General features: G+C 40.0%; 1 protein-coding gene across 1 annotated transcript in view; it reads left to right on the top strand.

The window, feature by feature from the left end:
* The window catches only part of ZCCHC4 (zinc finger CCHC-type containing 4), a 46,820-nt gene that overhangs the window by 3,173 nt on the left and 18,092 nt on the right, over nt 1–25,555 (top strand). Inside the window, exons 4-6 of the mRNA XM_024573787.3 lie at nt 9,748–10,023; nt 10,665–10,745; nt 21,972–22,044. Of these exons, the coding sequence (XP_024429555.3) occupies nt 9,748–10,023; nt 10,665–10,745; nt 21,972–22,044 (430 nt within the window). The remainder of the gene's footprint in view (nt 1–9,747; nt 10,024–10,664; nt 10,746–21,971; nt 22,045–25,555) is intronic.

Raw genomic sequence — 25,555 nt, 5'->3', positions numbered from 1 at the left:
CACTGTTAAAATGTTTTACTGGATGAACTGTAATTGAGTCATAGATTTAGTTCTTCGGCAAACCTGTGAAAAGAATTCATCCCTCTGCTGTGTCGTAGGTCTTGTTCTCTCTGTGCCGGGAGAAGCTCCCTAAGAATCCCTTGTTCTGGGTTCTGGTGATACATGAGTTTTCACTCTCCTGGCTACTCCTGGCTACCTGGGTGGCTGTGTTTGAAGAATGCTGCATTCCTATCCAGGCTAAGTGGAAAAGATTCCTGGGCCCTATGAAAAATGTCTTCCTAAGCTTCTTAGTAGATTTTAAAGTCCTTTGATAGAGGAGGCTTTTCTTAAGATAAATGGATTGCCTCTTAAGCAAAGTACTTAATCAGTGATGTCTACTTAATTTATAGGAATTCAATCAATAACGAATAATGTTGAATGCAGAAATACTATACATGGATCAGCACTGCGAGCCAGGCACAGCACTAGGTATTTTATGTGAGATCTTACTTAATCCTGCAGAGTTGGTTTGCTTACATGAGAAAATTGAGGCCTGGAGGAGTGAAGTAACTTCATCAGGTTCATACTGCTACAGTGACTGAGCAGATTTTTATTTATTTATTTAATCCTCACCCAAGGAGTTTTTTTTCATTGCTTTTAGAGAGAGGAAGGGAGAGAGAGAAACATCAGTGTGGGTTGCCGCTCACACCAAATCCAGACCAGGGATCATGCACATCCCTGGACTCAGGGAACAAACTTGCAATCTAAGCATGTGCCCTGACTGGGAACCGAACCGGCAGACTTTGGGTTCCAGGACAACGCTCCAACCAACTGAGCCACACCAGCCAGGGCATCCAACTTGGTATTCTTAAACATAAAAGCAGATAGTAATTAGTAAATGATGTGTACTAGTTTAGTTTAAGGAGATAGCACCTGAGGGGTTGTACAGAGATACATCATAATGAGATTATCATGATGAGATAAAATAGATTCTCTAAGATGCAGAACGCAGAGACACATGGCCCATAGTTTCTCCTCTGCACCCATCACCTTGGGCATTTCCTTACATTCCCTTCAGGCCCTTTTCCTCTGCCAAGGTTTGTTTTACAAGGTCGTAGTCACAATGTGTACGTAGTTTGTACCCTGCCCTATCACTGTTGTCTGATAAGCATATGTTCTTGTTACTACATAAGAATATTGGTGATTCAATTAAACTCCTAAGAAAATTTAGGTGCTCTTGTTTCTTTGCATAATAAAACTCAGTCTGCAGCTAAAACACTGTTCTTGTCTTTATACTGCCAGAATATGTTTTTTTGATAATAAAAGATTTTTGAAACTTTTATGCTTTTAGGATATAAAAACACTGGCCAAAAAGTGAAGTATGAAAGAATTTTCAAAAGGTTGGTTGTTTGGGCTGCTTGTAGAGGTTAATTTACCTTACAGACTCAGAATTATTTAAAAGAGGGAAAAAAAGTATAGATTCATTAAGACTTGGGGGCCATAATTTCATCTGTCATTTTGTGCTGATTCTTGAGAGCATGCCTTAAAATAATTTCAACATCTTAAATCATCTGTGAACCCTAACCTTGGATTTTGTTGCCCAACCCACCATCCATCCATCCATCCATCCATCCATCCATCCAATCATCCAATCATTTATTCCTTCTTTGTTGAGGGCTCAAAAAGAACTTAAAATGCTGGTAGTGGAGTGGAGATACAGTAAAAAATCATGCAGTGCAAAGAGGAATGTGGGCAGTATTCGCAGAAGAGACTGAGTGCTCCAGACAGGCAGGGGCATTGCAGCTTGTTTGTGCCTTGGCTGATCAGTACAGTTTAAAGACGTGGTATTTGTAGGATGAGTAGAGGTGTAAGCTTTTTGAAATATAATGTCTTTGATTTCATTGCATTACTATGCAATTAATGTGTTCTTATGATTTCTTACATGCTTTCCATGGAGTAAAAGTCATTCCTCTAAAAATTAAAAATTTTGCTTTTAAAATCATAGGCTTATTAAATTATCTATTCTCTGTTATTAATTACCTATTCTGTTAGTGTGTCTTCAGCTTAAGACTAGCAATTCATTCTTGGTGCAAATGGACTTAAGGGTGATATACCATTACTTGAGATTGCAGTTGATTTCTAATTTAACTTTATGCAACTCATTTATGTTATCTCACTAAATAACTACTGTATTTGAAAGTAGTAGAAGGCATTTAAACATTATACCTATCCTATTAAGTAAACTTTTCATCTGTTATTGTGGAGTAACAATCGCTTTTCATTGACTGATTTATTTTTGAAATTGGTATAAAGGAATGGTGGCAGCTAGCAAGATGAATCGACCTTGCTGCTTGGTTTTAATTACGGAGCTGGCGGTGCGGCCCAGACTCCCGGGTTTTAGAGAACAGGGCTCGGTACTTGGTTTTCTGGTCTCACTCTTTGAACCATCCTTATATTTCATGTGCTCAGTTGACAGATTTACGTTTTGTGCCTGAGATTTGACTTTCCTTACAGTTTTTTTCTGCCTGTTATGCTCTGAAATGTGTTATTCTATTATGGGTAGTACGTTGGCACCTTTATTGTGACCTGTGAAGTCTCAAGGAAGATATATTTCAATGCTAGAATCAGCATTAATTTATGTGCATTCAGATAGTTTTATTTAGTTGATATTTCATTTGGTTATGTTTTTTTCAGAGCTCATTTAAACTCAGATTTTCAAGGTCTGCTATTAGGGAAATGCCATAAACATAATTTGTTTCCTCCAGGAAAGGCAAATGGAACATCAAATAGAGATCAATAAAAATGACATTTCAAAATGCTAGCCTGCAACTTGTGAATCATACTGAGCCATGCGGTAGAATGAATCTTCTCCCCCTGGGGTATGTGTAGTTAGTACAAATAAGAAGGGAGTGCCGAGTACTCCTTAACTCTTCACGGTCTCGCGTTCTTGCTACCAAACTTGCCACCCAAACCCTTGTGTCTGACTGGTGGTTGCCAGAGGGCAGGGGTGTTGGGCCATCAGGTAAAAGGTGAAGGGATTAAGAGATACAGATTGCTAGTTATAAAACAGTCGTGGGGATGTAAGTACAGCACAGGGCACAGAGTCAGTAACGTTGTGATGACTGTGTGGTGCCAGGTGGGTACCAGAAACACCAGACGGAGCGCTTTGTAAAGTGGAAGATTGTCTAGTTACTATGCTGGACAACGGAAACTAAGACAAAATAATAGCAACATAAATGTAATTGAAAAAAAGAATTTAAAAATATGGTCTAACAAGAACAAAAAATAAAGCCTTGAGTCTGAATGTTAAATGTAAAGCAGTGTAGTTGAATGATTATGCTGTGATTTGGAATAGAGAGAAATAGGCCCAAGATCTCAGTTTATCTTTTGTCAAGAGATGGTGGATAAGCAAGCAATAAAGCTTCCTGAAGGACAGTTTTGACAAAGCTCAAAGATGTATAAGTGGAGGTTCACTTAACGGTGTCTTTCTTTTAAAAATAATTAAACTTAGTGCCTTCGGATAGTCCTATGTAGTGAGTGAACTGTCACCCTAGCCCCTCCACTGCCTTGGCCTTTGTTTCGTCTCTTCCTGGTGACTTTGCAGTTTCCACCTTTAGTTGGCATCACAGAACCTGACAACTTCATCTGCTTGGGGATCTTCCTTGTCCTTTTCCCTATAAAGCCCTTGATTGTCATCATTCTTTCAGTGATACCAAACGCATGCTCTGTGGCTCAATTTGGGGGCCTGGCTGCATGTAAACTAACTTTGTGTTTCGGGGCTGAGTCATTGGGTGATAGCAGTGACACCCCACCTGTAGTTCCAGCATGCTCAGTCCCGCAGAGAGATGACAGCACGGAGAGCTAGGACACCAAGCTTGCACATGGGTGGACACTCCCTGCGACATCGTGACCTCTGTCTGGTGGACAGCGATTATAAATCGTATGTCAATATCATACACTAAAGTGTGAAAAGATAGGTTTCTGGGAAGTGATGAAATAGGATGGTTGGTTTTTGCTTTGTAATCCAATCTGACAGGCTTTCTTTTCTTTTTTTTAAATCCTCACCTGAGGATATGTTTATTGGTTTTTTAGAGAGAGAAGAGAGGGAAGAGAGAGAAACTTTGATGTGACAGAGAAATGTTGACCAGTTGCCTCCTGCAGGCACCCTGACTGGGGATCGAACCCGTACCCTAGGAATGTGCCTTTGACCTGGGACCAACCTCGAAACCTTTGGTACACGGGATGACGCTCCAGCGCACCGAACACCTGGTCAGGGCCTGACAGGCTTTCTTTTAATGGGTGGATTTAGTCCATTTTCATAGTGGGTATAATAGATATGCTTGGTCTTAGTGTTGCTGTATTGTTTTACGCTTTCTGTTTTTACTGCTGCTTTTAGTTCTCTTTCACTATATGTGGCCCATGTTTCCTTTCCTTGTTTGCATGTGTGCTTCTATATTTTTGTTGTAATGGTTGCCTTTGTAATTTGCTGTGCTGTAGTTAATCCTTTTTTAAGATAGTCTTCATCTAAAAATGAGAAACGATGAATCTAGTATAATTCTTCTTCCTATCTCCCAATCACTGACTGATTTTAGTTGATTATTCCTTTTAGGGTTAAGCTCTATGCCTTTGAATATAGCTTATAGCTCTGTTACTTGATTATTCAGTTTTAAATGTATCTGGCTCTAAAGCATGCAGCGATTGGTATGCTTACACTCTGCCACTTTCCCATGCCCTTCCCTCACCACTTTTATTTGAGTAGGTTATTTTCATGTTTTACTGTAAGTGTAACGTGGGTGTGTTTCTGCTGTCATCCTGTGGGTAAATGGGTTCAGTACGTCCTGACAGCCCCGTGGGTGCAGTCTCTTCAGTCATCTCCTATTTAGCTGAAATTCATCCTCTAGCAGTTTTTATTTTTTAAATAAATGCCTTCTTTAACAACAACAAAAAAATTTTAAATCAAAACTTATATGTGGTTCTTCTGTGATTCCATTTACAATCTGGAGAGAGGGTGTATTAGTGGACTTTGGAGGCTAGGGGAGGGGACTGTGGAGTGACTCCTGATGGGGACCAGGTTTCTTTCCGAGGTGACAGAAGTGTTCTGGGGTTCTGTTGTGGTGATGGTTGCACAAGTTCATGAGTGTTCTAACAACCACTGAATCGTACACTTTGAAGGGGTGATTGTGCGGTATGTGAATTAAATTTCAGCGATGAAATCTGTTTGGGAGTAGAATCAAATAGCTCTGTGAGGTTTTGTGAAGAGCAACATGCCCATCCCCATCCGTGCATTTTCCCCTCCCCAGAAGCAGCCTCAGTCAGCTCTTCTGGCTGTTTCAGAGTTCACTGCCCTGTCTGTACAATACAAGCCATGCTCGTCTTGTACTGCTCGATCTATCACTTGTTGCAACTCTCTGCTTATTTCATATGGAACATGAGGGTTCATCTTTCCCTTCCCTCTCTGCCCTCTCCCCTCCCACTCCCCCGCCCCAGCTGTAATCCGTACGCTTTCATACCTCAGTCTTACATAGTTCTATCATGAATTTGGCTAGATTCAAAATTTAGTGTCTGCATTATTATAACCATAAAAGTGTTGTTCATAGCTGAACCCTTAAATAAATCATAGCAAGTTTTTTTCCTACACAGCTTTTTGTTTTCCTTGGAGTTAACAACAGTTTTGGATTTCTTGTTGCAGCTGCTATTAGTTATTTATGTGCTCCTCCCTGATTCAACTGCAGGCTCTCTGCTAGTTGTCTGAAGCCTTTCAGAATATTCAGATGTAGCATAGACGATTGGTTTTATCATAATCTGTCCTGGGCCTTCTAAAGATGCTCCAATCTGTATGTTGCCCTTTCTGCCTGGCATCCGGCTGTCCAGCACATTCCTCAGTAAGGACCTAGGTTGTATAACTATACAACTTGAGTTCTTCCAAGTCCAAAATCAGACATTTATTCATGATAAAAGATTCTCAGAAAACTAGGAACAGATGGAAACTTCCACAACCTAATAAAGGGCATCTAAGAAAGACCTGTAGCTGGACTTCCGGCCAAGATGGAGGCGTAGGTAGACACACTGTGCCTCCTCGCACAACCAAAAGAAGGACAACAACAATTTAAAAACAAAAAACAACCAGAACTGACAGAAGATAGAACTGTATGGAAGTCTGACAACCAAGGAGATAAAGAAGACACATTCACCCAGATTGGTAGGAGGGACGGAGAGGGGCAGCTGGGGGGAGAAGACTCAGCAAGGTGGTGGCTGGAGGACTGGGCGGTCCCACATTCATGTGTGGATAAACTAGGAGGAACAATTGGGGATTGAAACAGACTGCGCAACCCAGGGCTCCGGCGTGGGGGAAATAAAGTCTCAAACCACTGATTGAAAACACCTGTGGGGGTTGAGGCGTCAGCAGCAGAAACTCTCAGCCTCACAGGGGAGTTCATTGGAGAGACCCACAGGGTCCTGGAATGTACACAAACCCACCCACTTGGGAATAAGCACTAAAAGGGCCCAATTTGCTTGTGGGTACCAGGGGAAGTGACTGAAATCTGGCAGAGAGCAGAGCAAGCGCCATTGTTCCCTCTCTGACCCTTCCCCCCACATACAGCGTCACAACACAGGAACATGGGTTGCCCCGCCCTATTGAACACCTAAGGCTCCACCCCTTACTACTTAACAGGCATCCTGGGACAAAAAAAATGGCTCAAATGAAAGAACAGGTCAAAGCTCCAGAAAAAATACAACTAAGTGAAGAAGAGATAGCCAACCTATCAGATGCACAGTTCAAAACCTGGTAATCAGGAAGCTCACAGAATTGGTTGAATTTGGTCGCAAATTAGATGAAAAAATGAAGGCTATGCTAAGTGAAATAAAGGAAAATGTACAGGGAACCAATAGTGATGGGAAGGAAACTGGAAATCAAGTCAACGGTATGGACCAGAAGGAAGAAAGAAACATTCAACCAGAAAAGAACGAAGAAACAAGAATTCAAAAAAATGAGGAGGGGCTTAGGAACCTCCAGGACATCTTTAAACATTCCAACATCCGATTTATAGGGGCACCAGAAGGAGAAGAGAAAGAACAAGAAATTGAAAACTTATTTGAAAAAATAATGGAGAACTTCCCCAATTTGGCAAAGGAAATAGACGTCCAGGAAGCCCAGAGAGCCCCAAAGAAGTTGGACCCAAGGAGGAACACACCCAGGCACATCATAATAACATTACCCAAGATTAAAAATAAGGAGAGAATCTTAGAAGCAACAAGAGAAAAGGAGAAAATTACCTACAAAGGAGTTCCCGTAAGACTGTCAGCTGACCTCTCAAAAGAGATCTTACAGGCAAGAAGGGGCTGAAAACAAGTGTTCCAAGTCATGAAAGTCAAGGACCTACATCCAAGATTACTGTATCCAGCAAAGCTTTCATTTAGAATGGAAGGACAGATAAAGTGCTTCCTAGATAAGGTCAAGTGAAAGGAGTTTATCATCACCAAGCCCTTATTTTATGAAATGTTAAAGGGATTTATCTAAGAAAAAGAAGATAAAAACTATAAACAGTAAAATGACAGCAAACTCACAGTTATTAACAACCACACCTAAAACAAAAACAAAAGCAAACTAAGCCAACAACTAGAACAGGAACAGAACCACAGAAATGGAGACCACGTGGAGGTTTATCAACAGGGGAGTGTGGGGGGGGGAGAGGGGGGAAAGGTACAGAGAATAAGTAGCATAAATGGTAGGTAGAAAATAGACAGGGGGAGGGTAAGGACAGTATAGGAAATGTAGAAGCCAAAGAACTTATGTGTATGACCCATGGACATGAACTAAAGGGGGGGAATACAGGTGGGGGGGGTGTGCAGGGTGTCGGGGGATAAAGAGGAAATAAAAATGGGATAACCGTAATAGCATAATCAGTAAAATATATTTAAAAAAAACAAAAAAGAAAGACCTATAGCTAACACCACACTGATAAAAGACTGGATGTATTCCTCCTAAGATTGGGACATAGCAAGGTTGTCCACTGCTACCATTTCTGTTCAGTATTGACTGGGGGTTCTGGCCAATTCAATAAATCTAGATTCAGGAATAGAGTTGGACTGAAAATATAAAGATTACTGGAGAGAGAGAGAGACCATATTTATATAACTTATTACAGTATATTGGTATAATTTTTGCATTTTATTATCTATTGTTATTGTTAATCTCTTATTGTGCCTAACTTGGAAATTAAACTCTATCATAAGTATGTACATATAGGAAGAAAGGTACGGTATACAGGATGTGACACATTCCGTGGTTTCAGGCATCCACTGGGGGGTCGTGGGATGTGTCCCTCGTGCGCAGTGGGGGACTACTCCAAGCGGGGCAGTTGACCCACTCACTCGTTTGTTCCTTTATTGTTCACTGTTGGGCTGCCTGTCGTCCGGTACCTTCAGAGTATGGTTTCCCATATTTCGTCTGCTGAAAATTTGTGAGGGTCAGGATGGCAAGTCTGGTCTCTTACTCTGTCACTCACAGCTGGATGCACACGTCTGCGACAGTTAACGTCCAGTGATGAAAGGTAGCAGCGGTGAGCTCCCCGCCCCTGTGGCTGAAGCATCTTCCCACTTGCATTTCCTGTCTTCGGGGCCCTTTTCTCTTCTGACATTCTTTCTCTGAATTACTATAAAAGTTTCTTCTGATGTCACTGTCCTGTTTTTTTCCAGTCATAGATAAAGCTGTCAAAAGAACAGTTATCATAGAAATAGAAACATTTAAATTGCTGGCATGATAAGCTGATTTCTTGCTGCATCCATGCAGACCCTCTGTTTGTCACTGCCTTGGGTGCTTGAAGTGAAACTGCTTAGAACTAAAAAGTTTTAGACCCAGTTTGATTCTACATTAAGTTCGGTTTTCCAGTGCAGTTCCAGAGTTGAGTTCATTGCTACTTAGATTTGGCCATTGCTGACCCTCTGTGAGTCTCAATAATCTGACTTATTTTTCTTTTGCTTTCTTACTCCCGATTTCATAGCTGGTATAGCATATACAAAGTCAGCAGTTTTTAAAACATACTAACTGTGACTATTTTCTCTCTCTACTCATTCCAAATAAAAAGAACAAAGTTTGGTGAGTTTGAAATCAGATATTAGGATGATTTGAAAGGAATCAAATGGGATTCCGATATATATTATTTCAGGCTTTGAATATCAGCTTGCTGTTTTGGGGATGAGCTTCTCAGAACTGTTTTCCTCAGTGTTGCTAAGAAAAAGAGCTTTGTAGGAGCATTTTTTCTTTTAGGGAATAATTTTTCTTTTTTTTCCTTCATTTTTTTTCTTTGGAGGTAATTTTTCTTGCTAAGTATGCCATAAGAACTTGAAGAATGATCTTAATTTCTTATTTTAAAATGACTATCATACTGAGCCAGACTGTTGAACACTTCAAAGTTAGATTTGTCAATAAACTTGTCAATAAATTTAAACATGATAGTAGTCTCCATTACTACGAGGTTGTTTGAGTAATACATTATGTTCACATTTTAAATGGGTATTGATCTTCATTCAGTGACTGAATTGGAGCATCTCAATTCTTACTAAATTGCTGATTCTCTTCCACTTTGTAGGCATGCAGCCAGACATAAATTCTAGCCAACATTCCGCAGATTTTTCTAACCTTTGCTACTTTATGCAGTACCCTTTAAGAAATAATAGTACTTTTTGCATACTAAAAATAGCAAAAATAAATTATCTTTAAAACAACAAACTGAAAATAAGTTCCTTGTGTTTTGTTGTGTCTTGAAGGTACTTGAAGTTCATCGAGTTGCCACTGTCTCAGAGAAGGTTTTGTCAAAGATGTCAGCAGTTGCTGTTGCCGGATGACTGGGAGAAGCATCGGGAGCATCCGGTCGTCGGGGATATTTCTATCACCCAGTTGAAAAGGCCCAGTCAGCTCCTTGCTCCATTGGAAAATAAGAAGACAAATGCCCAATATCTGTTTGCAGATAGGAGCTGCCAGTTCCTGGTAGACCTACTTTCTACCCTTGGCTTCAGGAGAGTACTGTGTGTTGGAACACCAAGGTATGTTATATCACTGTTGAAAAACTTTTGCTGGCGCCACTACTTAAACTGCAAGAAAAAATTTTCAAGTTCCAGGATGTATAGCATAAAGCTTTGAGTATGCAAAGAAGTAATGAAGCATGCTCCCTCTTAAGGAGTTTGCAGTCTATATTCCATTTGAGAGAAATCTTTATAGATTTCTGATACACGATAGGAGATTCTTTTTTTTTTTTTTTGTAAGATTATTTATTTTTAGAAAGAGGGGAAGGGAAGGAGAAAGAGAGGGAGAGAAACATCAGTGTGTTTGCCTCTCACATGCCCCCGACTAGGGACCTGGCTCAAAAACCCAGGCATGTGCTCTGACTGGGAATCGAACTGGCGATCCTTTGGTTCACAGGCCAGTGTTCAATCCACTGAGCCATACCAGCCAGGACAGGACACTCTTTCTGATTTGATTCTTAAATTGTTTAAAAGTTTAGACTTCTCCGTTTCAGATAAGTTCTACCTTTTAAAAAATATTTGCAAAACTGAAACTTTGGTTATATCTCTTCATTGTTTCATTGAAATATTAGAAGTATCAGGAAAACATTGATTTTTTTGTTTTTTGCTTAGTATGTATGGTATTTGTAACTTACTACATTTGCTTTCACTAATTGCTTTAGGTTGCATGAGCTGATCAGGTTGAAAGCATCAGGTGACAAGAAGTCTAACATTAAAAGCCTTTTATTGGATATTGATTATCGGTAGGTTTACAAATTATAATATTTATTCCTGTTCGTTGTCTCTGTTTCTTTTTAATGTTTTCCTTTTTTAAATTGTTTATTTCCTGTTGCCATCCTAGCTAACACGGAGAAGTAGTAGTTGCTTATAAGCCACTTTTTTAGTCGTATAACTCCATGTGTCATCTTCCATGTTTCAGACAGAGGCAGTGAATTTCTCCTTTTCCTAGTGTGCTTCCTACGTTTTCCCTATGACTGTGCCTAATCATTTTTGGCTTATAATTTAGAGAAAATCCCTATTGAGTGAAATTCTCATGTACTTGTTTTCAAAGATAATTCTGAGCTCCCTCCAGGAGTTTGCTTCATTACAGTGTTTCGAGTGTGATAAGACACTTGCTGTAATATGTTTACCAGATGATGTGCATGCTGTTGTCTTCACTGGCCAGAGCCCCAGGGGAGGGAGAGTTGACTAGGGAATGGACAGGTCCCAAGGCCCAGGATAGCGGGCAGAAAGCTTCAGAATTCAGTGGCTTCTGATTGTGTTGGGACAAAGGGATTTGAGAAAGAAAGAGGACCACGCTTTGAGTCTCTTGTCTGGTGGTAATTTAGAAGATACAGACTTTTGGTTTGTAACACAAGATGGCAAATATGTTTATCCACAGTCTCTGTAATTCTGTACATTTGAAGTACTCTTCCTAGTTTCTGTAATTGCTTGAATTCCAGGAGTTAATAGTGAGTCTATAGGACACCACGATATTAGTATCTTTCACTTGTTCTTGAATATATTGAAAGAATCAGGCTGTGTGTTTCCTTATAATTAATCTGTTAGAGTCTATTTGGCCAATATTCCAATATTTGTTGGAGAGGATCTATGAAATTACATTTTTTTCTCATTAAAAGCAGATATTTAAAGTGAAAAAGTCACAAAAAGTATAGCTTTTATAATTTCTTTTTACTTAGATTTGCAAGTCACCTTTAGTTTGTCTAAAATTAGCAGCTACATTTCCCAGAAATAACCCACACTTTCTGAACCATTCATTCCTTGTTAACAGGGCCAGCACTTATGGATGTCTGCTTGATGGGAGTGGTCCTTGGCAAAATGGAATTCCATAAATACAATACAGAGTTCTTCTAGATAAACTGAGTTTATTTTTCTCAATTGAGATATAATTTACATAAAATTTACTATTTTAAAGTTTATATTTCAGCAGTTTTTGCTATATTCACTATGGTTTGTAACTATCATCACTATTTAATTCCAGAACACTAAAAACAAGCTCCTCAATCCCTTCCCCTGACAGCCACTGATCTGCTTTCTGTCTCCATGGATCTGTCTGTTTGGGATGTTTTATATACACAGAGTCATACGATGTGTGACCTTTTGTGTCTTACTTCTTTCACTTAGCATGTTTCCAAGCTACGACGTAACAGTACTTCATTTCTTTTGTAGCTGTATAATCTTTCATTGTATAGATATATTAATTTCTTTTTTTAACTATGTTTTTTACTCGGGTAGTATTGTTGTTAAATTATTATAAATAGTTACTATGGAGGCAGAAGTTTAACTTTTGGATTCTTACTGACAATAAGTTATTAACAACCAGTTATTGACAAGAACTGGTATTTATTGAGTGCTTGTCGTGTGTCCTAACTCATTCGATCCTCCCAGCAGTCCTATAAGACAGGTGCTTTTGTCATTCTCACTTTCCAGATGGAAACCTGAGGTACAAAGAGGTTAAATAACTTGACCAAAGTCCCAGTTTATAAGTCACCAAGTCAGTCTGGCTCCAAAAATTAAGTTATCCTCCGGAAATAACTTTGCTTTTGAAATCGTATAAAAGCCCTTCTGGGTTAGTCCATTTCTCTCGTCATCCTTCTGCCTTTCCTTTTTGTGTCTATCCCCTTACCTTGTTCCACAGCGATTTTCAAATGCGTTGATAGCTGGTCTCCAGATTATTCATATATTTGGAATAAGGCATTCATATTAGTCAGGAATCTTTCTTTCATTCGAGTGCTGAAAACTCGTTACTGGAGTCTAGGCTATTGCAGGCTTTAGTCCAGTCCAGATCCCGGGCCTCACACAGTGTTGTTAGGCCTCTTTCCCCCTCTACCTCTCATCTGTCTTTCCCTGTGTATTGGCCTTATGCTACAGACAACTTCCTGCACTGTGCCAGGGACTTCAGTCTCAACTTCACTGCCCGGAGAAAGTGGCTGTCTTTCCTAAGAGCTTCAGCACCCACACTCCAGGGAGTCCTCTGCTGAGCTTGGCTGGGGCCTTGTTCCTGTTCCAGAATCATCACTCTGGCCTGGCAGACAGGGTGCTCTGGCCAGCCCCTGACCAACCACGTGAAGTGGCTTCTCCTTAGGAAATAGGGGAGACGTAGGTGCTGGAGAACAAACAAAAGAAAGCAGATGTCCACAAATGAATTCTTTAAGACAATATGTATCAGCTCCTGCAGCACTAACATTCCTATCTTTAGTACTTAAGTGAAAATGGTACGGTGTTGTCTTTCCAATACTATGGTTTTTTGAAGTTATATTATAAATTACATAGTGACTGTGATTTCATTAAAGACAAGCTTTTTCCACACTAGTTGTGATGGACTGGTTTATATGCAGAAGAAGTGGAAAAGATCAGTGTTTCATCTCAAAGAACTTGTTCGGTTTCCCAGGATTCCTGATTTACCTTTTTCCCTTTTTGGGAAACATGATCTTTAGTACTGTCACCCCGAGCATTCTGGATTCTGCCTTTTTAGACATTTTTAATGGATTCAAGATTTTCAAGAAGTAGAATCATAACTTCTAGACCTTTTTCCCACTGCTGTATTTTAGGCACATTTTACATACATTTTTAGTATTATTTGCAAGGTTTGGCAGCCATCACCACTGTCCAATTCCAGAACATTTCAGTCACCTTTGAAAGAAACACTCTCCTAAAAAGCAGCCTCTCTTTGCTTCCCCCCCATGCCCCTGGCCCCAACCCTTGGCCAGCAGTAATCTACTTTCAGTCTCTTTTGGATATTTCATATAAATGGAATCACATAACACTGGCCTTTAGTGCCTGGCTTCTCTCGCGTAGCATAATGTTGCCAAGGTTCATCCGTGCTGTAGCCGGCCTCAGGACTTACTCCTCTTTGTGGCTGAATGATGTTCTACTGTGTGGACATATCAGATGTTGTTTATCTGTTCATCAGTTGATGAACATTTGGGTTGCTTTCATTCTTTAGCTATAATGAATAATGTTTGCTATAAACATTTATATAATTTTTTGTGTGAACATATGTTTTCATACCTCTTGGGTATTGTATTAGTTTGCTAGGGCTACCATTACAAAATACCATAGACTGAGGGGCTTAAACAACAGAAACTTATTTTCAAACAGTTTTGGAGGCTAGAATTCCAAGATCAAGGTGTCAGCAGGCTGGGTTTCTCCTGAGGCCTCTCTCCTTGGCATGCGGATGGCGGCCCTCTCACCGAGTCCTCGTGTGGTCTTCCCTCTGTGCGTGCACGTCTGTTGTCTTTGTGTGTGCGTATTGCCTCTTTCCAGTGTGTAAGCCTTGCACTCCTTTGTTAAATTTCTTCCTATTTTGTTCTTTTTGTTGTTGCTGTTGTTTTCTTAATATCATTTTGTCTTATCATTGCTATTGCCCTGATTTACTTTTTTAAAAAAAATTGTGACAAAATACACAGCATAAAATTTACCATGTTAATCATTTTAAATGCACAGTTCATTAGTGTTAAGTAAGTGAAGTATATGTACATCAATGTGCAACCATTCTCCAGAACTCCCTTCATCTTACCTGATTTTTTTTAAGTATAGTTTTTGATTATGCTATTACAGTTGTTCCATTTTTTTCTCCCCCTTATTTCCCTCCACCTTGCACACCCCCTCCCACTGGCATTCCCCCCGCCGACTTAGTTCATGTCCATAGGTCGTATACATTAAGTTCTTTGGCTTCTCCATTTCCTATACTATTCTTAACCTCCCGCTGTCTATTTTGTACCTACCATTTATGCTTTTTATTCCCTGTACCTTTTTCCCCATCTCCCTCTCCCCCTCCCCACCTATAACCCCCCCATGTGATCTCCATTTCTGTGATTCTCTTCCTATTCTAGTTGTTTGCTTAGTTTGTTTTTGTTTTTTTAGGTTCAGTTGATAGTTGTGAATTTGTTGTCATTTTACTGTTCATAGTTACGATCTTCTTTTTCTTAGATAAGATCCCTTTAACATTTCATATAATAAGGGCTTGGTGATGATGAACTTCTTTAACTTGACCTTTTCTGGGAAGCACTTTATCTGCCCTTCCATTCTAAATAATAGCTGTGCTGGATAGAGTAATCTTGGATGTAGGTCCTTGCCTTTCATGACTTTGAATACTTCTTTCCAGCCCCTTCTTGCCAGTTAAGGTTTCTTTTGAGAAATCAGCTGACTGTCTTATGGGAGCTCCTTTGTAGGTAACTGTGTCCTTTTCTCTTGCTGATTTTAAGATTCTCTCCTTATCTTTCATCTTGGGTAATGTAATTATGATGTGCCTTGGTGTGTGCTTCTTTGGGTCCAACTTCTTTGGGACTCTGAGCTTCCTGGATTTCCTGGAAGTCAATTTCCTTTGCCAGATTGGGGAAGTTTTCCTTCATTGTGTTTTCAAATAAGTTTTTAATTTGTTGCTCTCCTCTTCTCCTTCTGGCAACCCAGTGATTCAGATGTTGGAATGTTTAAAGTTGTCCTGGAGGTTCCTAAGCCTCTTCTCATTTTTTTGAATTCTTGTTCCTTCATTCTGTTCTGGGTAAATGTTTATTTCTTCCTTTTCCAAATCATTGATTTGAGTCCTGGTTTCCTTCCCTTCATTGTTGGTTCCCTGTATATTTTTCTTTATTTCACTTTGCAAAGGCTTTTACTTCTTCCTGTATTTTGCATCCATACTCAACCATTTCTGTGAGCATCCTGATTACCAGTGTTTTCAACTCTGCATTTGATAGGTTGGCTATCTCTTTATTGCTTAGTTCTTTTTTTGGAATTTTAATCTGTTCTTTCTTTTTTTAAATATTTTATTTATTTATTTTTAGACAGAGGGGAAGGGAGAGAGAAAGAGAGGGAGAGAAACATCAGTGTGTGGTTGCCTCTCACGTGCCCCACACTTGGGCCTGGCCAGCAATCCAGGCATATGCCCTGACTGGGAATCCAACAGGTGACCCTTTGGTTCACAGGCCGGCACTCAATCCACTGAGCCACACCGGCCAGGGCTGATCTGTTCTTTCAATTGGGCCATATTACTTTGTCTCTGCAAGCCTGTTATATTGTAAGGGGTGGAGCCTTAGGTGTTCACCAAGGTGGGGCAACTGCCCCACTGAGGTGTGGCGCTGTGTGAGAGGGAGGGGTCAGGGAACAGTGCCGGTTGCTCCGCCCTCCACAGGCTTTCAGTCACTTTCCCTGCTACCCACAAACAAACTGGGCCCTTCTGGTGCTGATTCCTAGATGGGTGGGTTTGTGTATGTTCTAGGTGTGGGTCTTTCCAATGAACTCGCCTGTGAGGCTGGGAGTTTCTCCCGCTGTCACAGCCCCCACAGGTTTCTACAGCCAGAGGCTTTGAGGCTTCCTTTTCCTGTGCTGAAACCCTGGATTGCGAGGTCTCACTGGCTCCCCAGTCGTTCCTCCCAGTTATCTGCACGTAAATGTGGGGCCACCCCAGTCCTCCAGTGCCCACCTTGCTTCGAGTCCTCTCTGCTCAGGCTGCCTGTGTCTGCCCCTCTTTGTAGTCTGGATGAATGTTTCTTCTGTAACTCCTTGGTTGTCAGACTTCCATACAGTTTGATTTTCTGGCAGTTCTGGTTGATTTTTGTTTTAAAATTTGTGTTTGATTTTCTGGCAGTTCTGGTTGATTTTTGTTTTTAAATTTGTTGTTGTCCTTCTTTTGGTTGTGCGAGGAGCAAAGTGTATCTACCTATGCCTCCAACTTGGCCAGAAGTCTTCATCTTACCTGATTTTTATTTGAAAGATTTAAATGGCTCCTTAACTCTTTTGCCTTAAATGCCATACCTTCTGGTTTTACTTTTCTTCAGCCTGGGATTAAAATCCTTTGGTTAGAGTAGGGTTTAGGGGATTTGGAGAAAGTTATTTTATAACTAATGGAATACACTGATACCTTTTTTTCATGTCTGTAAACCTGTGTGTATAGGAGCTGCAAACAAAAGCGAAAAGTGTAGTACTAAGGATATCCTAGCGTAGTTTCTTTGATCCTGTACTCTGTTACTGAGTCAATTCTACAAAAGGTCAACATGAGTGTTAAGAGAGAGCTGGTTCATTGAAACATAGGAGTAGCCAGAATGCATTCATTCCGTTGCCTGTATTTACAGTATGATGGACTGTGTGGGTGGTTCAGATTTCTCAGAGTTCAATAGGAAACAATTCCTGTGTGATACAGTGTGGCAGTGAATAGTTACTTTTGCACCTGTGACTTTGGCCCGTTGCTGCCCTGCAAAAGGTAGTTTGAGGATGCAGACAACTGCCTCAACTCCAGTGCTCTTTGTAGATAAATATCCTTTTCAGGAGGTCTAAGATGTGAAGTTAATATTTCCTAAGATGGATTTCTACATGCTCTAATTTTAGAATGAAAGATGTGAAACTCTATTTGGTAAACTATCATCCAAATAAAGTTATATCAAAAATGGATTTCTTGGGTTCATCTCATGAACTGATTTTATTCAGCACTTGATTACATTTCCTGTGTGTAGAGCATGTTTCACACTTGGTAACTGACTCATTTAAAGAGAATGAATGGCCAAATTAAATGAATGTCCTTTTGAGCAGTTTTCAAGTGCATGCATTTCTGATTGGTTTTGTTTGCCTTATTCATTGGAGAGAGTAATTCTTTGTGGCCAATTTCATTTTAAGAGGGTAATGTCGAGTGATTTTTCGTAATTTAAAATACAAATAATTATGCTCCCTTGTTTGTATTTGATGAAACTTACAGCTGAGATCTAGGCTTTTTTCTTTCTCTGGCTGTACTCACTGCTGCTCAGAAAGTTTTGGACAGCTGTGCTGTGTTTAATTTTTTGTAAATAAAACTTTCTGTTTTAATTTTAAAAAGTGACTTGTGTCATTGTGAAGCCATAAAGAGTGGAGAGACAGGAGGAATATATTGAAATAGGGATTGTATTTGGTTTTTTTGCTTACACAAAGCAATGCAAAAGAGAAGAAAAGTCTCTAATGATAGTTGACTCACAGCTGTACTAGTGTTGATGTATCTATTCAGTAAATAACTGAGATACATACAGGGGTGGGCAGAAGGAAGGTTCTAGTTGTGAGTACATGAAACACAGAGTTTATTCTTGTGTTACATATTTTTCCACACTAACAACTGTTAACCTGGTTGTCCACACATGTATATTATGAACTATTTGGAATTTAGTTAAATAAGAAGATACTTGTTTATTATTAATGATAATTGACATTGCTCCACAGTTATTGCAATATTAAGTTACTATATATAGTCTAAATGTTTTTCAGTTATCCACACCTTTTGTTTACTTCTTCAGTGCAAATTTGTTTTATGAAATTAGACAAACTAACAGTGTCTTAAATAATATTAAGCAATAATGTACTGAGAATGGTGAACAGCTATTCTCTATCTCCACAGAACAAGAAGAAACAGTTTAGATTATAGGAGGGGAGATTTTGTTGGACCTAAAAATAATTCCCTAATATTGGGGATATTAAGACATAAACCTTTATGGCTGGTGTTTATTACCTAACAGTTTGGTATGTGCTGTGTAGCTGGCACTGTATTAAGCACTTTATATACATTATCTCATTTATTCTTACCAGGCTTATTATGTAGAGGCCACTATGCTTCTCATTTTGTAGGTGAAGAAACCGGGGTTCAGACAGGTTAAATAACTTGCTAAGCTTACACAGCCAACAAGGGAGACCCAGAGTTTGAAACCAGACCATCTGACCACAGAGCCACGCTGTTGACCACAGCGTGCTAGGGGGAGGGCCAGTCAGGGATGCCCGTCATAAAGCTGACCGTGGGTGGTGCGTCAGTTGCAGACAGTAATGGATGTCTGAGAATAGCCGTGGACTCAGAGAAGTGCTGCTGTTGTGGTCTGGTTAAAGCAGTCGTGTACGTAAGGGTGCGTCCCCGATGTTTTTCAGTCATTCCACTAGGTGATGTACTCCACAGAAGAATAAAGGGATTCATTTGTGAATTGTTCATAGCAAAGTTGTCAAAGTTCACAATTTTGTGGCGATGAAAGTGAGGTTTCCATAATATATGAAAAACTCAGAAGTCAGCAAGAGAAATATTAAGACCCATATACATAAGTGGAGAAAACAGAGACAGAGAGTACAAATAATCCTTAAAGAATAAAGAAATCTCAGTCTTATAAGAAATTACATAAATTACCTCATATGAATTTTGCCTGGTAGATTAGCAAAAATTTATAAAATGTTGAAATCCAAAGCTCTTACTCTCATTCACTGCCAATGGCATTTTAAAGTAGTATGTTACTTCACCTGAAACTAATATAATAATGTATGTCAACTGTAAAACTGTAATTGCAAAAAATCTTTTAATTAAAAGTAAATTGAAAAAATTTAAATAAAGTAGTACACTAGAAGAATAAAGTGATTCAATCAGTAAATAAATATCCCTCTTTATCAGCGAACCATGGCAGATTAACGGGTTGTGTTGTGGTTCTAGCTGTTGGCACAGTTTTATTTTTTGGTCTTTAATGTCAATGTTACAAAAATACTACACATTAAAAAAAAAAATCACTCAGGGGAGTTCCAAGATGGCAGCAGAGTAGGTGGGAGCTACACTCAACTCCTCCCAGGACCAACCTGGAACTACAGCTAAGTTGTAGAGCAGTCAGCCTGGCCAGCCGACTGAGGACTAGCTGAAGGGAAGCCTCATAACCAAGGACGCACAGAAGAAGCCACATCGAGACTGGGCTTCTCCAAGATGTCCACATGGCTGTAACCCTGGCATGGCCTGTGTTCCAGTCCCTAACAAGGGACTTGGATTAAAGTGGAAAAACCCTGTTTTCTAGCTATGACCTAAAGGGGAAGGTGCAGACCCCCGAGGGGGACAGAAGACCTGCCACCAAGGTCCCTGTGAGCCCCAGTGCTGGCATTGCCTGAGAGGAGCTGAGGCCCCTCGGGCATAGAGGTCATGTGTGCCTCTCTGTGGCAGATCCCTGGGGGAAGGAGAGGCTGGAGGTCGAGGGAACCAAGGGAATTTCTGGCTCAGAATCTCTTTCTGAGACCCACAGTGCAGATGTCCAGATCCCACACTCAGAGATTTTTGTTTGAGTCCCATGTGGAAACAAGGTTCTTTCATGCTTTGAGAAGGGGAGTGTAATCTGGAAAATTTAGCAGTAACTATTCGGAAAGCCATGCTCTTTGACCTAGTAATTTTATTTCTAAGACTTTACAGAGATATGTTCATATCATGTGAAATGAAGAGGCCATGAGGATAGATGATACAGCAGTGATTGTAATAGAAAAGACTAGAAACAAGCCACATGTCGAACAAGGTTCTGGTTTTTTAATCTCTGGTAGAATTGTACAACGAATACTCTATGTCTTTTAAAAAAGACTGAGGAAGTGCTGTGTGAACTGATGTGCAACTATCTCCCAGATTTATTGTGAAGTTAAAAAAAGTGAAGAGCAGAATGATGCAGAGTATGCTGCCCTTTGCACCATCTGAGGCTGTATTTGAGCACACCGTGGCTTCAGAAGTCCGGGACAGCACTGGGCTCTGAAACGGGAACTGGATGGCTGGGAACAGGAGCAGGAAGGGGACTTGCCTTTCAGAGTATTTTATACCTTTTACATTTTGTATCAGGTGCTTATGTATCTATTTAAATGATTTTTATTAAAAAGGAAAAGGCAGAGCTCCACTACTGATTCTGATGTTCACAAAGATTAAGAATCAATGCAAATGAGGCACTCCTAAGACTACCCAGGACAGTGAACATGCCCCTTAAAATATTAAGGGATATTAAAGGGGTTTTTAAACAATAAAATAAGTAAATATATGAGGCCTGTCTGGAAAAAGCCCAGCCATTGTTAACAAGAATGGTTTCCACAACATTGCTGTAATTTGGCAGCCAAGGGGAGTGGACCTGAATGCACGTGTGTGAACAGTGACGACTTCACTGTACTGCTCAGTGGGGGTGATAGACACCGTTGAGTGAGCATGTGTACTGTGCAGCCGTTGCATTCAAAATGACTGAGCGAGTAGAGCAGCAAGTCTGCATCAGATTTTGCATTAAGCTTGAACATGCCTCTGCAGAAACTATTTGATGACTCAGAAGGCTGCAGCTGTGAGCAACTGGTGATTGGCACTTTTCGTCACAACAGTGTGCCTGCTCGTGCATCACGTCTCATGCAGAGTTTTTTGGCAAAACATCAAATCTCCCAGGTGACTCAGCCTCCCTGTAACCCAGATTTGATGCCCTGTGACTTTTAGCTTTACCCAAAACTAAAATCACCTTTGAAAGGGAAGAGATTTCATACTGTTGATGAGATTCAGGAAAATACGACGGGGCAGCTGATGGTGACTGGGAGAACTGTGTGAGGTCCCAAGGTGCCTACTTTGAAGGGGACTGAGACATCATTGTCCTGTGTACAATGTTTTTTGTATCTTCTATCTTCTTCAATAAATGTTTCTATTTTTCATATTAAATGGCTGGATACCTTCTGGATAGACCCTCTTTCCTGGCACTAATTCAGTAAATATGAAATGCACATGATTCTTTTTTTTAACATATTGAAAAGCATATTTTATAAAGCTAATCTGCAATAGACAAGAAAAACTTTATTAAATACATTTTTGTTAACTGCAAGAAGAAAATACAGTAATTAATAGCCGTTCAGCAGAAATGTTGATTTAGTGTTTTCCTTAAAACTATTAACTATAAGAGATGTATTTTAGTTGCCAACCTATGTCAAGCTTAAACTGCATAATAACCTACCAGTAACCTGATTTGTGTATACTCTTCTGGTCCATAAGAACATGTGTATTTTCTGTTATTAGTATTCCATAATTTTATCACTGATTTATTAAACTTTATTATTCATTATCCACTATTACCAACTAAGATTTTGGGAAGTATTTAAGAACACTTAAGGAGTGATGAAATTGATTTTATTAAAGGTGTAATTTCATAGTTTTAAAATTTAGTTTATATTTATTTATGGCATAACTACAGCTAGACAAGTAACTCCAGTAATAAATTATTTTACAGGTATTCACAGTTTTATATGGAAGATAGCTTTTGCCATTATAACATGTTTAACCATCACTTCTTTGATGGAAAGGTAAGATTTATAGCCATTTTCTCTTCACTTGCAGAAAAACAAATGCAAGAGTATCCCCTTTGTTATTTTTCTGAAGTCTCTTAAGATCAAATTGTCACTATTCCATTTATTGGTAGAGATACTTTTATTCATGAACTGAGTATGTATTAAGCATCTAGAAGTGATGAAATTATTCCTCTTTCATGACTTTTCACTGCTCTTGGGGGGAAGACCCACTTTCTCACTGAGGCCCATGTGGCTCTGTGTGGCCTGAGGCCTGCCACTTTTCAGCGCCTCTTTACTCTGCTCCTGCTTTGCTGTTTGTGGTCAGGGCACACGACTTTGACCTTAAACTTCCATTTGGAACTGACCTTTCCACCATAGGACCTTTTGCCCTCCTCTCCCCTCTGCCTTCTATTTTCTCTTTGCCTCGTTACCTTTACCTCATCCTTCAGGGCTCTTTTCCAAGTCAACTTTCTCTAGTCTCCCTGAGCTCCAGACAAGGTCAAGGTCTCTTTCCTAGATTTATGGTACTATAATGAAATAATTCCAGGTGGTTAGTTGTTTGTGTCTGCCTCCCTGATACATTTCATATCCCAGTTAAGGAGATTTATGGTTTTATTAAATTAATCCAACTTAAAAAGTAGTGTCACGGGTGCACCTTAATGTAAACTATGAACTCTGGGTGATAAAGATGTATCAACTTAGGTCCATCAATTGTAACAGTGCCCCTCTGGTGGGGAATCTTGATGATGGGGAGGCTCTGCATGTGTAGGGGTGGGGTTATATGGGAAATCTGAACCTTCTCACTTTTGCTGTGAACCTGAAACTGATCTAAAAAATTAGTCTTAAAAAACAAGGATACTGGCTTAAAAAAAGCTCCTATCAATATGTAAATAATGTCAGTGGGAATAAACAGCACAGCAGAGCTGATACTCCCACTCCTAGTTTGAGCTCTTTGTCAGGCCTGTTACAAAGTAAAATTCACAACCAACCACGTAGTCACACCTAACAGATTTTGAATTTGAAAATATTTTGGAATTTTCAAGACTACTCGAGCATATCTGCCTGAGTGTGTGTGGGTGTCAATTCTTTAAAAACTGTGAACCATGCTTAAGTATATATGCTGCTTTAAGATGCTAGCTAATGATAGAATGAAAACCAAGCAAGACTAAAAACTAAGTATCTAGGAAATGAGAACAAGTTCTGAATTGTTGGTTGGGATTGAAAAATGAGTTTTCCGATGTAGTAAATATAGTCAATGATGCACTCCTTCCAGCATAATTAGTTTAGCATTGGTATATATATTTATTCAACCATAATAGTCATGAAAACCAAGTGTTGAAGAGTTAGATATATTTTGTCATTTCCCAAAGGGCTTATGTGCTTAATAATCACTAGGATTTGAGAACTGATCAGATAAGCATGAAGGAGAGGAATTGAAAAACCACATGACATGGATAGTGAGGAACTTGCAACTAGGACAGTGGAAGTGGGGAACAGAGAGGGAAGAAGTAGATTCTGGAGCCTGGCTGGGGCGTTCAGATACACCAAGTTTGTGGGTTCGATCCTGGGTCAGGGCACATAGGAGTCAACCAATGAATGCATAAATAAGTGGAACAACAAATCAACGTTTCACTTTCTTTCTCTCTCCCTTCCTCTGTCTCTAAAATCAGTTTTTTTAAAAAGTGGATTCTGTAGACATTTCACAGATGGAAAAAAAAAGATTTGATTGCAGTCATTATGTTGTACACCTGAATTTTAAACAGTTGACCTCAACTGAAAAAAAAGGACTTGGTGATAAGTATTCTGGGGGAGAAGTCAAAGATGTCTGGGTGGTGTGCCCTAGATTCATCAAAACAGAGGGTAGAGATGTTTGGAAATGTTGAGTTTGTGGGGCAGGAGGGGTATTGATGTAGAAGCCTCTTAGAACTGTGGGTTCTTGAGCTCAGGGCTGGTGACAGATGAAGGAGGAACCGAGTCTGAATTACTGCTTGATGCTGCAGTAGTGCGTCAGGGGTTTTGTGATTCGTTTTTAATACCATATCGTGATTTTACTTCTTATTTTGAATAATAACTACAACAGTAAAATTTAAATACCAACTGGCTAGGAATTTCATATATTTTGAGAAAGTAACATGCAAGTAGCCTTTTTCTAGGAAATTCTGTGTAACTTTTATTGAAAGTTGATAGAATTACCTAATAGGTTTCTAGAGTAACATTTGGAATAAGCTGCCAAGACTGAGCACCACTTTATTTTTCCAGCTGAAATCAGTTGTCCAGCTCAGCCTTTCCTCACTCTGTATTTTAGGAACAGCCTCTAAGTAGCACTGTAACTGTAGAGATTGATCTATAGGAAATTGTTGTCTTAATGATTTTACTATCTGCCCTTTTCCTGCCTACTTCCTGAGTCACGGTTTTTAGTAAAGATACCATCTTCTAATCAATCACTAAGTATTTTTGTGTGTACGTGGTGCTTGTGAAGGTGGGTGGGGAGCTTTGAAGACATAGTCTCCATCACTGCATACGTATAAGCATTTTATAGTCCACTGGATTAAAAAGCAGGCATTTCCTGCACAGGATTTTTTTTCATAGCAAATAATAGAGTATTTGGATAACAAAAAAATGTCATATGCCTTAACAGTAAAGGGGGTTAAAGTATGTATAGAGGGTGGCATTTAAAATGCCAAGCAGACTTCTGGCCAAGATGGAAGCATAGGTAGATATGCTTTGCTTCCCCACACAACCAAAAGAAGGACAACAACAAATTTAAGAACAGAAAATAACCAGAACCTCCAGAAAATTGAACTGTATGGAAATCTGACAGCTAAGGAGTTAAAGAAGAAACATTCATCCAGAGCAGGAGGAGTGGAGACAGGCAGCCAGGGGACAGCTGGGGCAGAGAGGATGCACGGTGAGGCAGTGGCAGCGGCTTGTGGACAGGGTGTGTGAGGTGGCGGTTGGTGGAGCGGGCGGTCCCACATTTGGGTGCAGATAAACCGGGAGGAACAACTGGGGAACAAGACAGACAACACAAACCAGGGTTCTAGTGCAGGGAAATAAAGCCTCAAAACTGACTGAAAACACCTGTGGGGGTTGAGGCGGCAGGAGAAACTCCCGGCCTCACAGGGGAGTTCATTGGAAAAACCCACAGGGTCCCAGAACGTACACAAGCCCACCCACCTGGGAATCAGCACCAGAAGGGCCTGGTTTGCTTGTGGGTAGCGGGGGAAGTGACTGAAATCTGGCAGAGAGCAGAGCAGGCGTCATTGTTCCCTCTCAGGCCCCTCCCCACACACATAGCATCACAGCACAGCAACGTGGTTGCCCCGCCCTGGTGAACACGTAAGGCTCCACCCCTTACTACGTTATGTAACAGGTGTGCAGCGACAAAGAATGGCCAAAAAAAGAACAGGTCAGAAATCCAGAAAAAGAACTAAGTGACGAGGAGATAGCCAACCTATCAGATGCAGAGTTCAAAACACTGGTAATCAGGATGCTTACAGAAATGGTTGAGTATGGATGCAAAGTA

This window comes from Desmodus rotundus, chromosome 4 (assembly GCF_022682495.2).
Source record: "Desmodus rotundus isolate HL8 chromosome 4, HLdesRot8A.1, whole genome shotgun sequence".
Lineage (NCBI taxonomy): Eukaryota > Metazoa > Chordata > Mammalia > Chiroptera > Phyllostomidae > Desmodus > Desmodus rotundus.
This window is presented reverse-complemented; position numbering and strand designations above follow the sequence as displayed.